Consider the following 18,941-nt stretch of genomic DNA (forward strand, 5'->3'; position numbering starts at 1 on the left):
ATGCAGCATAAACACTTCATCCGTCATTGCTGCGTTTTCAGAGTTTCTCTGATTCGGTCCTGGTTGTTGTCGATGATGGTGTTGGGTGCCATTGAGTCAGTTCCAACTCACCAGCCCCCCCCTGCAGCAGAGTAGAACTGCCCCATGGGTTGCCTAGCCTGTCATCTCTGCAGGACCAGTCTGCCACAGGCTTGCTCCCGCGGGGCCAGTGTGTAGGTTTGAACCACCGGCCTGTAGCTTAGCAGCTGAGTGCCTAACTGCGGCGCCAGCAGGACTCCCTTGTTAGTGCGTAGGTGTTATTTATCTATGTGTTAGCTGTAGCTGTACAAGGTATGTATGTGTGGTCTCAGCAATTAGCTGTCCCTAAACACAGCGCCACCGTGTGTTCGGTCGCGTTATCTCTTACGTTGGGGGCGGCTTGATGACTTCGTTCTTGGGAAACCAGGTGCTGAGGCTGCTGCCAAAGCACGCTCTGCTTCCCAGGCAAAGCGCTGTCTCCGCATGTGATCCGGAGTATGCGCGATTGTCTCCTACCCTGTGAAATTCATAATCAACTTCTTCCCTTTTAGGCACATAGAGACGAAATCCAGCGCAAATTTGACGCTCTCCGTAACAGCTGTACTGTGAGTATTCACGCAAGATGGCGGACATTGCACATACGGAACTGCAACCGAGAAGGGAAGGGGGGCATGTCTTTAGAATGTCAGCATCTGGCCTGAACGTGGATTTTTCAGCCTGAAGTAGTTAAAGTGGCCAAGCTGATTTGGGCCATGGAAGCCCGAAACAAAACCTCATTTTCTCAGGTGGCTGCCAATTCTTAAAAAAAAAAAAAATTAGAAACTCCATCTATTTTCAACTTGCCACAGAACGAAAGTTTGAAATAGGTCTCTATTCAAGAAGATAAGGCTATTTTCCTTATTTGTGGTTCCAACTCTTTTTTTCCCCCCCAGGTCTTTTTGTCTCTGTTGATACCTTCTTAGTTCCTGTGGTCTTGCCCTGCCTGCGCTGTTAGCCTCTGTGGGTTTGAGTTTCTGTACATGGGACATTGAGTCTTGGCAGCATAAGGCTGCTTTGATGCCTCCCTCGGGTAGATACAACTTAGACGAAGAAGTTTTAGACAGGTTGTGGGAAAAGGAAATGAAAAGATAATTGGAATTTTCCATGAACTTTTTGAAACCCCCTCGTAGACAGTAAAGGAAGTGCCGTGATCCAAAGTGTGTCGCTGATGGATATTTTATCTGGATCAAGACACGGAACATTTTCATGCTCCAGAAGGCTCCCTCCCGCCCATCTGTCATCAGCATACCTTCTGATCGTTATCCCCGTGGATTAGTTTTCCGTGTTCTTGATCCGCATACAAACGCCATCTGAGAGTGTATCTTCCAGGTTTGCTTTCTTTCCCCTAACATATTCTCTCTGGGGTTCGTACATGCCGTGGCCTCTCAGTAATTTGTCCTTCTTCATTCCCGTGGAATATTCCAGAGACTGAACGGACTGACATTTGTTTGCTCCTTCTCCGGGAGATGAACTCTTGGACAGTTTCCGTGTGGGGCTGTTACGGTCAGAGCTGTCAGGAAGCGTCTGTACACGTCTTCTGGTGGCCACAAGCACCTCTGTCAGATGAGCATATGCCCAAGACGGAAACTGCAGGTCATGGGTGGTGCTTGTGTTGGGCTGTAGTGGGCACCTGGCTGACTGACTGCTCTTGAGTCTGCAGTTCCTGATGCCGATGGCTGAACTGAGGAGCCCTGGTGGCTTAGTGGGTCATGCACGGGGCTGGTAACCGCAAGGGCAGCAGTTTGAACTGACCAGCTGTGCAGGAGGGGGCGGGGGAGGGCGGGGATGAGGCTGTCCACTCATCTAATGATGCATAGCCTTGGAAACACCTCGGGAGCAGTTCTACCGTTTGCTATGGATCCCCTGTGAGTCGGAATCCACTCTAAGCCATGGGTTTGGCGTGGTTTCATGATTGAATCTCGGAAGGCAGGCCTGCCTTAGAAAAGCCTGGCAGTTTCCTCTTGTGACTTTGGGAGTTGGCGGGTTCTGGTCCTGTACTCTTCCGTCCTACATTTGTATTTCTTATTGTCTTGGTTTCTAATTTTAAAAGCAAGCCCCAAGCCTCTGCTACATACATACTCATAAATGACAACTGAATCAAATTATAGTTGACTTTATGTCTGACGGTTTACATTTTTTCCTGAAATAAATCTGGACGTATTTTAAATGTGTACATCAGGGATCCTATTCAGTTTCTTTCTTCCTTTTTCACCTTCTGACATAAAATCTATACATTTTCCTTTATGTCTCTTTGAGGTCTAATTGAGGTGCACTAAGCTGATGAATTCTGACACACTTGTAGAGGGAAAGATGAGCCGGGTCTGCATCTGTACAGACTTACAGCCGTGGAGACACTCCGGAGGGTCACAATGAGTTGGAACCGACCCGATGGCAGTGCGTTAGGTTGGGCTGTACACATGTGGTACCATTCAAACAGTCAGAATAATGACCCTGTCCACCACACCCAACGTTTCCTTGGGTACCGCTGTCATCCTACTCGCCCACCTCCGTTTTTTAAAATGGAAGTTTAGTTGTTGTTGTTTAAGTCATTTTATGGGGGCCTCTTATCAGTGTCTGTCCATCCATCCATCCATCCATCCATCCATCCATCCATCCATCCATCCATCCATCCATTGTGTCAAGCACATTTGCACATACGGAGGCTCAGCTTTAATGGACAGCACCACTGTGCAGCCCCTGGGTAGTGCAGATGGGTAAGTGCCTCCCTGCTGGCTGAAAGGTTGGCAGTTCAAGCCCACCTAGAGGTGCCTTAGAAGATCCCTCCGAGACCTGATGTTCTTCTTTCAGAAGATCTCAGCCTTGAGGACCTTACAAAGCCCAGTTACTCTGCACTCACAGGGTCACCAGGGGTCGGACTCCCCTAGAGAGCACCCCACTGTGTAAAACACAATGAGCTTTTATACTCTCCTCATCCCTCCAAGTGGCGTTTTCTGGGACCAGTGACTTTTAACCCTTGCTTCACTTAGTGCAGCCATTTCATGGAGAAGCTTCTGGGGCTCCCCCCACTCACATTCTGGCTTGAGAAGCTGTGTGGCTCAGTGGTTCCCACCGTGGACTTAGGGTCTGGCAGACTGGGTTCAGGTCCCAATTGGCCTTGCAGTAACCCGTGTGACGTTACCTTCCCAAGCCTCTGTTTCTTTCTGAAATGACGTTGTGTTTCCTCAAGGTCAGTACCTACGGAATATAAGAGGCATAATGGCCTTGATCGTGCTCTTTGGGGTCTGGGTGAGGGAGGAAGACCCGTAGTTCAGAGATGCCTTCATGGTGGAGGAACAGCATCTCCTGACTGGACCATGAGCAGTATCACCTGATCTGACCTCGTGGCCCCCACCAGACACAAATGACACAGCGCATGCAGAGTGTCTGCCAGCCCCGCCCCCACGGTGACAGCAACCCCGTGCACCGGAATGCCGCAGGCCTGTCCTGTCTCCCGGCTCTGGCAGGTTGAAGTCTTATCACTTCCCAGCTGCCTGCCTGCCGTCTGCTTGTGGGAGATATTTGCATTGACCTTGACTCCCACCTGCCCTGCTTTCGCAGGTGCCCTGTACAGTCTTATTTCATGGTCCTGCCACTTTAAAAAGATGGAGAAACACCGCTTTAGGAGCCAGCAGGCAGAGTTGGCCCAGTTGTCGCCCTTCCAGCCCCAACGCTGCCTTCAAGCCACTGTGGCGGAGAGGGAAGGGCTCCGCTTTCTTCGCCGGCTGTCTGTCTGCTAGGCAACGTCAGCTCACGCCTGGTGGCACCCCCACCTGGTGGCGCCCCCACCTGGTGGCGCCCCCATGGTAACCCGACTGACAGGAGCCTTTGGAAGCAGAGAGCTCACACAAAGGAAGAGCTTCAAGCTCAGACCGTCTCTGTATTTTGAAGCGATCTTAAAAAAGGATCAGATTCAATCTGTCACCTCAAACCCTACCTAAGTCTGTTTTGGAGAAGAGTTGGTGGGCAAACATATGACACAGTTTTAATTATGAATCAATCTGTCAGCTATAAGATTAAAAATAAATAATATGCAAATAGCCGCCTTCAAAAGAACCAGGCATTAAAATAGGACGCCAGTCGTGTGTCTCTCTAGCCCGATGCTCGTTATCTCACTGGTCCCCATGTGCCCGACATGCCACTGCGTGTTGACCCGGGTACGCCCTCGGTGCTGGCCGCCCGTTGGCATGAGAGGCTGACACCCACTCTCCAGGACAGTGGGGTTTGCAAACCAGCTTGGAGAATGCAGCAGAGAACCCGCCAGAGAAGTGGTGTGGTGGTGATTTTTCTTTTTTACACTGAAAGGAGATTCATTTTATATCCCTATTCTTTCTTAAGCCCACACCAGGATCTCTTACCTTGAAAAACAGCCTCTCAGAAATCGCTGCTTGCCCGCTGCGTTCCGATGTCATTGCCCTCATCTTCTGTGCCATGGACATCTCAGAGTCAGCTTTTCCGGTGGCTCTGTTTTGCCCACCCTTTGTGGGACTGAGAGAACGCAGACACCTCCCTGGTTGCCCATGGTGTGGTGAGATGAGAACTGCAGCCACGGTGTCGACCTGAGAACTCAGCGTACACATTACTTGGTTCAGAATCAAAGAGCAATACCCACGTGGTAGAGAGAGCATTCTCCATCCTCTGGGGTTTCAGCGGGCACAGAATGAACACCTCTCTCCGTATCAGAGGAGTTGTAGTAGCTAAGAATGTAGCTTCAGGGGCCAGAGGCCCTGGGTTCAAATCCTGGCTTGGTTATTCACTTCCAGCGTGGCCTTGAGCAAATTGCTTGGTTTCTGTGTTGCTCCAGTTTCCCCATCTATAAAACAGGAATCGAGTAATCCCTATTTTGAAGGCTGGTTGTAAAGATGTTCCTGTTTGCCCACCGGGCGGCTTCCTCCCTCCCTCTCTCCCTTCCTTCCTTTTCTCCTTCCAGCCACAGAGGCATTTATATTACTGCCTGTGTCTCAAGTCATGTTTACTATCTGTACACTCAGTCATGTGTGTGTGGGTAGGTGTGTCTAACACTTAATAACAGAACTCCGGGAACTCAAAAAAACGGGATCACAAACGCCACCTATCATGGCGCGAGCCGGCAGAATACACAAAGCAAACACACGCTCCTTTTGTGAAGACAGAACAGGCGATCAGAAAGAGCAGCTGGAAACCAGAGACCCGAGGCCCTTGAGGAGCTGATGCGAGCCCCCATGGACAGTCTGAGTCCTCTAGCACTCTGCGCTCTCTCACTTTGGGAGAAAAGGTGGCAGGAATGGGCTCATGAGAAATGGCCTCCCCCTCTCCCCACAGAATCAGAGAAGAGAAATGGCTGCCCCAAACTTAAACCTGCCTTCAAGTGACACATTGTTACAATGTAAGAAGTGTTTGGGTGGCTCTCTGCTGCTGCTTCTTTTTTTTTATTCATAATTTTATTGGGAGCTCTTACAGATGTCATAACATGCCATAATTCAAATAGATCGAGCATCATTGTACAGTTGAGTGGTCACATAGTAACCTTTAAAATAAAGGTTATTATTGTGATCACTTGCTTTTATTCTGTATATTTTGCATGACATATTAAAATAGCATAAAAGTATGCAAGAAAATTCCTAAAAGCTTCTAAATATCAGCTGATCGGGTAGGAAGTAAGACAGTGTTTATCCCTGTGTAACAGCTGGAGACACCAGCCCAGCAAGGTTCAAGGTGACTCAGGTGGGGCCCGTGGGGCAGGGCTTTGGCCCAGGCGAGACAAGACTCTGGCTTATAGTTTATGTCCTAGGCTTCCTGTCTCCGTCTTCTTTCTCTTTGGGAAAGAAGTAGAGAGAGAAAACAGTTAAATGGAGGTTTTCACATTTTTAGCACAGGAAACTATTGTAAGGAGCAGAGCTAAGACACACACACACACACACAAAAGCAGGGGTAGGGGGTGACCAGTGGTGGTTTCTGATTTACGAGTTGATAGCATGGCATGCTAGGCCTTGGGCTGCTGATGCAAGGTTGGCAGTTCAAACCCACCAGACACTCCACTGGGGAAAGTTGAGGCTCTCTGCGCTCATAAGATGAATAACCTCAGAAACCGGTCACTGTGAGTCAGAATCAACTTGATGGCAATGAGTTTGGAACTTTCGGGAGTGACAGACTTGTCATTCCCCCCACCCTCTGATGAAGGACTCCTAGCCAGGAGCCTGGCCAGATGACCTCTGTGCACCCTCTGGTTGTTGGCCTCGTACACCAGCGATGAACTTGGCTTTGAACACTACACAAATAAAAGACTAACTGACCGAGTCGTGGAGAGATGATCAGCTCCATTAACAAAAAATGGAAACCTAGTTTTCTGCATCACTTTGAACCAAATGTACTTCCTCGATGTTCTTGAAATCTGGGGGCCTACGGAGCATTTTTTTTTCTTTCTTCATTAGGTTACCCAAGGAAGTGAACGCAGGATTTGTTGTGGAAACAGTGGCAACATTTCATAAGCTAAGTTGGCCCTGGCTTTGAAAATTGGAAACAATTAATAATCAGAGGCTTAAAAGGATTGCCTTTTAATTTGCCTCAGGGTTTTTTTTTTTTTTTGGTTACATAAAATTTAATTTACTGCCTGTGTGCCTCATTCTAACTATTATTAGAAAATTGCCCTTAAGCTTCTAGAAGCATTATGTATTATAAGCTCCCCGCAAGAGTTGATAGTGAACCTTGGCCAAGAGAATAGGAACACTGGATGTGCTGAAATTGAAGTCGTTCTAACACCGAGCAGGGAATAATTTCCCAGAAGCAGATTACATCTCTCAATGAAACGACAGTTTCCGGCTTGTCCCTGCCCATCTTCTGTTCGCAGACTGTACAGTACAAGCCATTAGTGTGGGGCTCTAGTTCGATAGTGGATTCTCAGGATGGTTCTGCGCTTCCCAAAAGTATCTCTTTGCCTTTGTTGCATGAGATTACGTTTATTACCCGTGGTTTTCCTAAAATAGCTCTTAGGGTCCTTCGCTGCCACCCTGCCCTGAGAAGCCCTTGGCCTTACTTCCTACTGCTGTGGCGTCTCAGCACGTGGAGCCCCCCACAAAAGGTGAAGGCCTGTGCTCTCGCAATGATGGTTTCTGCCTCAGAAATCTATGGGGGCCTCTTCTACTCCGCCCTGTTGGCTCCCGGGTTGATTCCAACTCTCTGTGCCCGAGATGGTTGCCATGGGCAGCTGGAGCTCAGTTCACTGACGCGACACCAGTGTCTCTGTCACTCCTCTTTCCTCGGTTTGCGTTTTCTGCATGATGTCATTGGCTGTCACCTTGATCGCCTTCCTTGTTGACCCTTCTGGGGAAGCAGTCACTTGTGGTCGATTTGCAGTTGCTCAATTTTCCAGACGAGTCTAGAGTTAGAGAGAAACTGAGACATCCCCCAGCCTCCTTCCACCACCCTCCATAGCGGTGTGTGTGTACACGCACGTGCATACACGTGTGTGCTAAGTAATCAGGAGATGACGTGGTGTTGACTCTTGCAGATGGACTGGCAGACCCTTGAGCTGTGCATGTGTGGCTGGTGCCTCCCAAAAGCAGTGGTTCTTGCAGCAGATTCTTACTTACAAGTGGTTTGCTTGGTGTGAAGGAGCCTTGGTGGCACAGTGGGTTAAGTGTTGGGCTGCTAACTGAAGAGTCAGTGGTTCCAGCCCAACCCGCTGTCCGGTCCCATCAAGCTCTCTTACCTCATCACCTCCAAGCAGCGATTCTACTCTGTCTCCCAGGGTTGCTGTGAGTGGAGGCGACTCGAGGGCAGTGGGTTTGGCTGGTTGGCCTGCGTGATGTGTTAGCAAGCTCTCTCCCTCTTACCAGGTCATCACCGACCTGGAAGAGCAGCTAAATCAACTGACGGAGGACAACGCTGAACTCAACAACCAAAATTTCTACTTGTCCAAACAACTGGACGAAGCTTCTGGTGCCAATGATGAGATAGTGCAGCTGCGGAGCGAAGTGGACCATCTCCGCCGGGAAATCACCGAGCGGGAGATGCAGCTCACCAGCCAGAAGCAAGTAAGGAGAGAGGGCGCTAGCTGTCTGGAGCCAGGAGGGCGAGCTAGGTCGAGCACTTGGAGCCTCTTCAGCTTGTAGAAGGGTGCCTGGCGCCTGGCTCTGGCCGGGTCAAATGGTCACTGTGATTCGAGTCTGCTCAGAGGCACCCTAGAAGACAAGCCTGGTGGCCTTACTTCCAAGAAGGCAGCCATTGGCAGCCCTGTAGAACCCAGCCCACCCGGTACCCCTGCAGTCCAGATGAGTTGGGGTTGGCTTGCCAGCTGCAGCTGGGGGTGGCGGGGGGTGGCCCGGTGTACCTCTCCAGAGGGTCTCGGGACTGGCTCTTTGGCCAGTCATGTTTTGAAGACTCTGGGGTCTCAGATTTGTGGGAATAATTTTAAGTTGGATGAATTAAATGTAGAACATTTCAGGGGACCAGTATGTACCACTTTGCATGTAAGTTTGGTTTCCCATCTCTGCCCTTGGGTTCTGCCCAGATGTGCGCCTCCAGCCAGTCTCACCCAGTTCCCCTAGAGCCGTAGAAGACAGAGAGAAACTACTTGGACTGTCTGGGATGCATGCTTTTCTAAAACTGATCCGACAAAGGGTAACACTGGGAAATCCTCGTTTGGTACAAGGCACGACTCAGGGGTACTGATTTGCAGACGATGGAGGCTCTGAAGACCACATGCACGATGCTGGAAGAGCAGGTCATGGACCTGGAAGCCCTGAACGATGAGCTGCTGGAGAAGGAGCGGCAGTGGGAGGCCTGGCGGAGCGTTCTCGGGGATGAGAAGTCTCAGTTTGAGTGTCGCGTGAGAGAGTTACAGAGGATGCTGGACACCGAGAAGCAGAGCAGGTGGGACTCTGTTTCTAGGGGCCCAGTATCAGGTGACTGGGGCCTGGTCTGCTTGAGGACAGGGTGACCTCCCAGCTTGCTTGCGACCAGGAGGTTTCCTGGATGTAGGACATTCAGGGCAGAAATTTGGGAAACCCTGGGCAAACTGGGAGGATTGGGAATATGGGTGGGCCCTGGGGGACGCTAAAGCAGTGGTGGCCTATGTTGAGGCCTGGGAGTCTGAACAGAGTGAATATCTCAAGTGTTCTCTTTTTCAGAAATGTTGTCACCTGGTTTCTTAAACCTGTGACCACGTAGCAAGGTCATCCCCTTGTGATCCTGGTCATGGCTAAGGCTGGCCTTCGCTCTGCAGCAGCATCTGTTCACCCTGTGCACTTTTGACCTGTTGGCCTGGTGGATTATTTGAGGTGATGGCAGTCCTGTCACCGTGCACTGCTGTGCAGTATCCTGGGCACCCCCCGTGAAATGCCAGTTGCACCCCTCCTCCCGGTGGGGATGACCGCAAATTTCTGCAGGTGTTGGCCAGTGGCTCCTGGGAGAGCAGAGCCACCTCTGGTCGAGACGCTGGGCTCTGCATGCGCTCCGTTATTCCCACAGCTCTGCTTGCGCTCCGTTATTCCCACAGCTCCTCCAGCCCGGGGCTCACTGCCTCCCGGGCTGGGTACCGCACAGCCCCAGGAGTGCTGTCGGGACCCCTTGTGCCCCAGCAGGAAACACTGCCCGACCCCCCAACCCACCTCGCAGTCATTGCTACGTTTGAGTCTGTTGTTGCAGCCACGGTGTCAGTCCATCTCATTAAAGGTCTCCCTCCTTTTCGCTGGCCCTGTGCTGTACTAAGCACAATGTCCTTCTCCAGGATTGGTCCCAGTCAGCGAGACAGAATTTCGCTATCTTTGCTTCTAAGGCGTGTGTGACTATACAATAGACTTGAAGATTTATTATCAAATGATGTGACAAATGGTTTTATAGCTCATGGCAGAAGAGTGTTTTGTTCTAAGACAATCAGTGGCATTGCGGCAGATTTTAGCAGAGAGCAATTTGTCTTGAAGAAGGGTTGGGGTGCCTTCTCCCCATTTGCACAGAGGCACCACGTGGGCTGGTGTCATCCCCGTGACCCCCTGTCTGCACAGCTGAATTGTACTTACCCCTCATATTCTCACTCAGAGCACCTGCCCCTAAAACTTAACTCCCTGTATACTCTGACCTCCTTTCGCAGGACAAGCGGCACAGAAAAATTCATGACCCAGTTGGACTCTGTCAGACTCACTTGGTTATCTCCCACGTTTACCTGGCCACAGCAGGCTCAGATAAATGTGCTGGATGAATAATCAATGTCAACCCAGAAAAGAAAAGATTAGAGGCAACCCAGGAGGATCCTTAAATCTCAAGGGAAACTGGTAGCAACCGAGTCCTCTGGGGCACCGGTGTTTGCCCTCGCTCTGGGCTGCTGGAGGAAGCGTTGCTCTCGCTGCCCCTCTCTGTTCATTGCTGGTCCCCGTCCTCACCAGGCGTTCTCTCTGCTCTCCTGCTGGCCCCTCCCTCGCCATCCGCCAGTCCAGCTCCTCTCCCGGCTCTTTCTAGGATCTCTTGGAGGCAGTTTTTGGGGTTGGAAATGTCTCTTCCCCATCAAGAACTACACATGGGAGGGATAATTATTTATATGTCTCCTTGGAAAGGTGATTGTGGAAGACCTTGGCTGTCTTTTTCCTTTTATGTCCGGGCCTCAAGCAGGCGCAGGAATCCATGGTCCTTCTCTCAAGAGGCTTAGCGTCTCCCGGAGGAGATAGCCTTGTGTTGGAGTATTTGTCACCGAGAGAGAGGAATATGTTCAGGCTGGGAGGTGCAGCGCAAGGAGAGGCAGCTTCTGAGAAGAGGCACTGGCCATGGCTTCCTGGAGGACTTTGATAGAACAGGGAGGTGGCTGTACAAGGGTACATCACAAAGTTTGTGGGGAAATGCCCTTATCTCCCATACCATTTGTCCACAAACTCTTGGCAGTTCTTGTGTCTAAGCCAAGTTGTGGAAGTGGGAGAGCATCATCCCCCAAAGGGGAGCGGGTGTGGCTTCTTTTCCAGTGTCTGTCTTGTCCATCTTTTCTCTCGACTTACTCGTGACTCGGGGCAGCTGCGGTGCAGTGGTCGACGTTCCCCAGCAGGGTCCCCCAGGTGCAGCCACCACCTCCCTCTGTGGAGGCTCACGCGCAGCCATAAGGCTGAGTCCGTTTCAGCAGAGCTTTTGGGCTAAGCTGTGCTAGGAAGAAAGGCCTGGGTGAATCAGGGTGACTGAGGACAGCTGAATGTGTGTGGACACATTCGGAGTCATGGTTGCCTTTCCGCAGCCCCTAGAATACTTCTTGCATGAACTATCTTTTCAACTGGGGTCTCTCCTTGTGCTTTGTGCCCCAGGGACCCTCCGTGGGCCTGGGCACACCTTCAGTTTCTCCCCAGAAGAGGGTTGGGGGGCAGTCTCGACACATCCTATTTAGCCCATGAGGTTTGGGATGCATTTTCCCTTCAGCCATTCCACGTGAATGTTCTCAGGAACTCTCCTTTCCAGAGTCCTGCTACCCAAGCTCCAAAGTGGGTCACGCTGTGCCCTGTGAGCTGTCAGGGAACCAGAGCTGGGCATCGGTCCACAGCCTGCCTGCTTATCAGGGTCAGAGACCCATGGGGGCGGGATGGGCTCTGAAGCAGGTCCCTGTCTTCCTGGCAGGGCGAGGGCCGACCAGCGGATCACCGAGTCTCGCCAAGTGGTGGAGCTGGCGGTGAAGGAGCACAAGGCTGAGATCCTGGCGCTGCAGCAGGCACTAAAGGAGCAGAAACTGAAAGCCGAGAGCCTCTCCGACAAGGTCCGTGCCCAACGCTCTCCTCAGAGGGGCGTGCTCTGGTCCCCTTGGTTCTGAAGGCCATGCTAGACGTCCAGACCATTCACAATGGACATTCTTCATGCCTTCCACTACCTCACTCCACCAAGGTCGCACCATTGGCATCCCCCCCAGGCTTTTGGGGACAGGCCATTCATTGACTTCCTAGTGGCCGCCTGTCCGAGCCTGGAAGTCGGAGGTCATTGAGAAAGTACTCATCCTGTGGCTACACCAAAAGCTCAGCTGCTCTGTGTTCTGGTCCTCAAGCACTGCAGCCGCTTCTCAGGCCTTCACGCCGGAAGCCCATGACCAAACCACGTTCTTTCTGTGTGCAAAGCAACACCCTAATGTGTTTTGGAGATTCTATCTAATCGTTTCGAAAGAGCGTGTAGTCCAGGCCTTGCAGGATGACAGGATGCATTGGCCGGCAGTTCAAAACCTCCACAGTTCTGTAGGAGACAGACTGGGCTTTCTATTCCTGTAAACAGCCAGCCGTCTTGGAAACCCACAGGGGCTCGCCATGAGTCAGCATTGATTCGATGGCAGTGAGGTTTTTGTTGTTGTTCAGTATTACAGATAACAAAAGGGAAGACCAGAGATCTTTGTTTTCTACACACACACACACTAGCAATCTGAATTTTGTGTTTTCTACAATTGTCATTTTTTGATTATAAAGTGTCTGTCTGGGGTCATGGTAGAAGAGACAGAAACCACTGAAGAGAAAGGAGGACCAATTGGCGATCCATCACTAGTGTGACATTGGTGAATGTGTTAGCAGTCTTCTCTCTGCAGTATGTTGTGCATACTCCGACACAATTATGAGAGAACGGTAAGTCAGGAAGTAATGCTACAGAGTCATAGCTGCCCCAATTAAATCTAGAAGATGAAAATGCGAGACTGCCGTTTCTCCGCATGTCCTCCGTCTAGGTCCATACATTTCTGAAGGGCGACAGTGTTTCCATCTCTCAACCCTTCAGCGAATAATCCTGCACGCTTCAACGTATGCCACGTCAAAACGGCAGTTTGGACGTTCTCAAGGGACTCAAATAGCGTGTCTTTTAAATGTCCTTTGCATTTGGGAAACAAAAGCAAGTCTGAAGGGGTCAGGCCTGGGTGTGGGGAGGTCGAGGGAAGGTTTCAAATCCATGCGGTTCTCCTAGGCCGCCCTTGCTCCCCTGGAAGCACTAGCGGACGGCTGGTCACGGTGCGAGAAAATCCCTCAGCACAACTTGCGTGGCCTTCTTCTTACCAGTGCAGCTGTCAAGTTTCTGAAAACTCGTTCATGCTAAATGCTCATGAGGGGTCCTGTGTCCTTGGGAAAAATTTATTAAGCTGGACCCTGGTCAAATCCAACAAACTGTCACCCTCACCTTCTGGGCCGGCCTCTCGGCCTGGATTGACCGAGCTCGGCAGCTCCCCACGGAGACCCCGTTTCGAGGGGACCTGTTAGTTGGCAGGCACCCTGCCAAGACGGAGCCGAGTGCTCGTGGAGAGAACAGTCTGCGGCCATCTGCGATCACAGAGACGCACGGCGTGTTTCATTGGGAATAATCCCGCGCAGAGATGAACTGGAACCTAGCAGCCATACTTCTGACTTTAGTACATTAAAAAAAAAAATTAGGTTCCTTTTGTATACACACATTTTTGTATTTACTTTTAAACCTCATATATCTGGAAGCTTTTCCTGACTTACTGGATATCCTTGGAACATGAGACTTAATAAAAAGCAACTGACTGTTATTTAAAATGTTCAGCTGTAGCTAATCATTGCTCTTCTCTTTGAAATTTAAGCTGCCTTCGATTTGTTTGCCATTATAAATAAGCTGTAATTGACTTATCTTTTTGACTAGCCGTAATTATTTTATATCCATTAACCGAATCCCTGTAAGTAGCATTGTTGGATTCAAAGATACATTTCCCGGAGACTAGCTTAGCATGAATTTTGGTTTTTTAACCCTAAGGAAAGACATCTTTTTTCTCATGTAGAAATAACCCCTCTTGTGTTGAACACAAAGAAGCATCTTTTCTGTGTGGCTGTTACTGGCGCCTTGTGGAGCCAGGTCCTGCTCATCCCTGAAGGCCGTGGGCAGTGCGATGCCATCTGTTGGTCTTCTTCTGACTCTTATCATACATGATCAGTGTATGTGTCTGACTGCGAGCTCCCCGCTCTCTGCCCTCTGAGCCAGTGCCGGTTGCCTGGCACAACTTGGCCATCCACTCATGCTCCAAGCCCCGATGCAGTGCTGTGCACATGGTCAGCACTGAGCATGCGGTGAATTAAATTCAGCCAAGATAAATACATGAGCAGGCGTCCTCTCCAACCTTGTCACAGCTACATGGGGGCCCACCCCTTAGGAATAATTCTGTGCTCATGTCATCACAGGTGGAAGGTGTTTGGATGACACGAGCTTTCATGGTACTGCACATTTTTAAACACGAGTGTTTGTTTTCTGACCTCTAGAACATGACTATTCTTTGCATGCGACGTTTGTGGGTATTTGCGCGTGCCATTAGCAACTAGCACATCTCAACGAGATGCCCTGACCACTGTCTCCCAACGTGCAGCTCAACGACCTGGAAAAGAAGCACGCGATGCTGGAGATGAACGCCCGCAGCCTGCAGCAGAAGCTGGAGACGGAGCGCGAGCTCAAGCAGAGGCTCCTGGAAGAGGTGAGTGGACGGCGGCGCCCGGTTCCTGGAAGCAAGTGGGAGTTTGAATCTGGTGGTCGGGGCGAAATCAGATCTTCCCATAATTTGAAACTGGAATTTTTTTTTAAAAAGAAGGGTAAAGTGGTTGGTTACTTAATGTTGTTTTAGGGTCTTGATCATATCAGATAGTGTTTCATGAAGGCACCGACTCTCCTTTGCATCTCCATCCTGTGTGGCACTTAGTAGCACAGAGGCATGAACATGCGCCAAAGGAAGGCGTATTGAATAGACGGTGAGTGGACCTGGAGCCTGATTTTTCTTTAGCATTCCTGTCCACAAAGAACATTAAGTTGTTTTGTCTCATAGAACATCAATGCTAATTCACTTAACGCACAGGGTTGCATCTTGATGAAATTATGTTGTTGACTACCAAATTTCATAATGACTTTTGATCGTTCAGCTAATTCAGCTTTTAAAAAGTGGCCCTCTGCTTTCGAGATAGGAAATGACAAGCTCAAATCGGTCTCTGGAATCCCATCCTTTCTTAGCCCTGTTCTTGAAATCCTGGACATTGCTGTTTACACGGATGGGCTGCTCTCGCCGCCCCCCACCAAAAAAAAGCCCTATATGGGGAATCACGAGTGTCTAATTAACCTACAAGGGTAAGTGATTTTATAAAGCCAGTCAGTGAGGAGTTGAGGCGAACAAGGTTTTCCGTTTTAACCCAATAAATAGTTCAGGTAGCCAGGATTCTGTTTGTGGTTCACTGACAGTATTTTTTGTTTGTTTCGGCCTTGTCACCCATAAAGCTTGAGACATAATGGTGAAAGAAATGCCATTGCTGTGCTATTCCGTTTGTAAAGAGTTTGTATGAAATGTTTTATAACATGTTAGTTTTTAAAATGTGGCTGGGAAGTTCACCAAAGGTGACACTAAGATCCCCATCACGAGTGCTTTAAAATCCACCTGGCGATCAAAGAGAGAATTATGACCATGTATCGAGTGAATAGACAGTGTCCCCTCTTTAGGCACCTATTGGGAGCAGAAATAACTAGTGACCTCACCTGTCCCATTTTCCTCCGGGAAGAGAGAGTTGGCCCTGACAGCCCTCTACTTTCGCCCAGGGTCACCTGGGGAGTCAGTGACAAACTGCCAGGAATAGAATGCCCGGTCCTATCTAGTCTCCTTGTTCACACTTCTCAACTCCAAGAGAACAGACTGTGCCAGACATCTGGCTGACATTGAGTTTGTAGCAGATTCCAGCAGACAGTTGAAACCATTGTGATATAGAGAAAGATCATGATTATCCCAGATGTCCTTTAGGATGTTTGGTTTGTGTTTGTACTCCCAAACACGTGACCAGAGGTTCTCCCTTGAGTCTCCTTGGGCATAGAGACTTTTCTGTGAGGTCACAAGCCGAGTCTACACTGGTAGGCGTTTTGGGGGTCCTCTAGTCCAAATCCAGGCACGTGAGTCCCTGTTCCTTGTTTCCCTGCCCATGACAGACCCTAATGGTTCTTTGTCCCAAACTGTTTTCCTTGGGCCCCAAATGGCCTCGGCGGTCTCCTGAACTTGGTACTCTTACCACCACCGTGTCCATTGGAGGACGTAGTGCTGCAACCGAAGACCGATTTGTGGATCTGGCCAAGCCAAGCCTAGAGTCTCTTCCCCATCCCTTCTCATGGCTGGGCTTCACTGAAACCTGGTCCCAATACTTAACGATGACTTGGGGCATCCCCCTTTTTTTTGGGCAAGTCTAATTCTTAAAAAGTTCTTTCTTATCTTGAACTGAAACCCACAGCTTGTACACATGAGTTATCACAACTTGTACACATGGGTTATATTAGGATTGGCGCACAATATTGCCTAGATTTGAGTGCTTCAGAATTTTGAAGAGTTAGACATTTTGAACATTAGAGAACAGTCTTTTGTTACCAACCACAGAGATTAATATGGATTAAGAATCCAAATAACTGTGTAATTACCATTTGCTCAGTATGCGCAGGGTAACCTTCTGAGTACTTTACATGAATTGACTCTTGTAGTCTTTGCGGCATTTATATGAGTTATATGATAGTCAATTAGATACCCGCGTGGCCCTCCCATGCCAAAATATCTTCTCTTGCCTAAGTTAAATGTCTCTAGTCTCTCTAAGCTTCAGATGTTCTTTCCTGGTAGGTGTTTCTTTTCAAGGAGAATTTCTCTAAGCCTGTCTGGTCTAATTATCACTGACTACAGTGGAGATCACGCACCCTAAACCTTGTCAAAATCACTTAGGTGGTTGGGAAGTTTTAGGACACCATGGATACCTATCGACCTATCAAATTGCACAACTTTTTGTTTTTTATATCATCAATAGTTGTATAGTTTAATTTGTAGATGGATAGAGAAATGCGCACTTTAATGTGCGCGGGCACCCTAGTCTTGTTGAACTTTCCCTGGTTGGTCGTGAGTCACCTTCCCAGCCCCCTCGGGTTGTTTCACGCCCCAGTTTCATACTCTCACGTCTGCATCCTGCCTTCTAGAGTCCAGGTCCAAGCACACAGGTAAAGCTTTCCAGTTAACACTGACCTGTGAATCAGTCTTCACTTGCTCTCTCTAGGAGGCTTTCTGGGAACCAAGTAAACAGTTTGGGGAAGACATTTTGTAAAACACAAATGCCACTTCACATGTTTGTTTGTGTTTTTTTTTTAGCTATGCTGAATAACCAGCCTGTTTTTCTGGACACCAGTGGACAGTTGAAATGTTTATCCTGAAAATAATATGTTGGGCATGGCTGTCAACAAGCAGATTCTTGTCCCCAGCAGTTGCTCCTCTGCTTGCTTCCTAGTAATTTATGTTGTCCTAAAATAGTGGGAAGAAACGAAAGAGGGTAATTTTGTGGAAGAAATCACTTGTGCTGCAAGGGCCTGACGGCTCTCATTAGGAGGCTTATTCATCATAGCCGGGCTGGGCTTGTTTGCTTGCTGATTTCTCTCTGTACATTTTGGTTTAAACATGCCCAGGTTATGCAACACGGGCAAGTTGATCTTTAGTTACTTCCAGTGTTTTGGCTTATGGAAGGCCCCACATGGGTGGGAGGTTGGTTTTTCCTTCTTTCAAATATTCAACTCACAGACTTCAAAGCCTAAAGTCAGAAGGGCTAGGAAAGGAGGAGGATTAGAAACAGGAAACACAGGGAGAAAGTGGGATAATTGTTGCTGCTGCATTAAGAAGGTTGCAATGAATATGACCCCACAAAATGTGTATAAATTGTTGGACAGAAAACTGATCTTCTGCTATGTGAACATTCACCTAACTCTCTCTCTCATACACACACACACACAGTAAAATCTAAGGTCAGTTAGGACCAAGTAGAATTTGGTATTAAAAGTAATGACCGTCCGGAAAACGTCATCACCAGCTAGAGCAGTGGTTCTCAACCTTCCTCATGCCGCGACCCTTTCATACAGTTCCTCATGTGGTGGTGACCCCCCCCAACCATACAATTATTTTCGTTGCTACTTCGTCACTGTCATTTTGCTACTGTGATGAATCGGGCGACCCCTGTGAAAGGGTCGTTCGACCCCCCCAAAGGGTCACGACACACTGGTTGAGAACCGCTGATCTCGAAAGGAGCCATTAGTGGGAGGCACTTGAGACCCCTGAGTGGATAAGGGTGGTGGCAGCAGTCCTGAGACCATGGGATCGAGCGGTGGGCTTCTCAGCCACAGAACGAGTAAAGGTGAATGGTTGGGGGCAGGCAGCTGGTTGCAGAGTCGGGTACCCTTTGGGGTGCTAAAGACGTTACCTCACACTTGGCTGAAAGGAGGAGAATCAGAGAGAGAGAGAGAGAGAAACGTACCCACTAGATGACGAAGAGGAGGCACCGTGGACAAAATAAGGCACCGTATCTGTAACCACTGGTAACCCTTTCACGTCTCTAATACACCCCATGATTGTGAAGATGGTAATGAAGATCCTAGGCGACAGCCATTGAAAAGATGGGATGGGGAAGGCAGGGGGAAGATGAAGAGAGAGCACCTGAACTAGGTAAAGGCAAGAAAGAGAAAGTTTTAGTCAGCACCTACTGTGTGCTGGATGCCGTGCCAAACACGTTAACCTCTGAAGGTGGTGGTGTACCCACCCTGAGAAGAGGCCACGAATTCTGGGCCATCCGCCGAACTGCCTGTAGTCATATGACTGACGGTTCCAGTCAGCGTCTGACCCTGCTGAGACGCCATAGTACCAGTGCCTTCCACGGCATCACGGTGCCTCGGCGCATCTGCGTCTCTCCAATGGAGACGGGAGCACAGAGGGAGAGAAGCACAGTTGGTCAGCTTGTTCTGAGGTCACCCGGGGGCCTCCTCGTGCTGGGGCGGAGGACCGGGGGCTCTGCCACTGCCTTTTGTTGTTGAGCGAGTACGCCCCAGCGCGTGCATCACCTCAACAGTGTGTGCATTGAGCACAACACCCTCTGAGTTATGCATCCGTTCACACTCCTCCTCCTCGTCCTTCCCTGTGCCCTCTGGCTCCTGTCGAATCC

At 49.5% G+C, this 18,941-nt stretch overlaps 1 protein-coding gene across 6 annotated transcripts in view; it reads left to right on the forward strand.

Moving 5' to 3' along the window:
- CIT (citron rho-interacting serine/threonine kinase) overlaps positions 1 to 18,941 on the forward strand; it is a 196,271-nt gene that overhangs the window by 149,551 nt on the left and 27,779 nt on the right. For 3 of the 6 annotated variants that reach the window (XM_075533368.1, XM_075533372.1, XM_075533371.1), the window contains exons 24-28: positions 570 to 623; positions 7,869 to 8,066; positions 8,684 to 8,904; positions 11,617 to 11,752; positions 14,333 to 14,437. In XM_075533368.1, coding sequence (XP_075389483.1) covers positions 570 to 623; positions 7,869 to 8,066; positions 8,684 to 8,904; positions 11,617 to 11,752; positions 14,333 to 14,437 — 714 coding nt within the window. The remainder of the gene's footprint in view (positions 1 to 569; positions 624 to 7,868; positions 8,067 to 8,683; positions 8,905 to 11,616; positions 11,753 to 14,332; positions 14,438 to 18,941) is intronic. The other 3 variants (XM_075533369.1, XM_075533373.1, XM_075533374.1) reach the window with 1 other exon arrangement.

This window comes from Tenrec ecaudatus, chromosome 16 (assembly GCF_050624435.1).
Source record: "Tenrec ecaudatus isolate mTenEca1 chromosome 16, mTenEca1.hap1, whole genome shotgun sequence".
Classification (NCBI taxonomy): domain Eukaryota; kingdom Metazoa; phylum Chordata; class Mammalia; order Afrosoricida; family Tenrecidae; genus Tenrec; species Tenrec ecaudatus.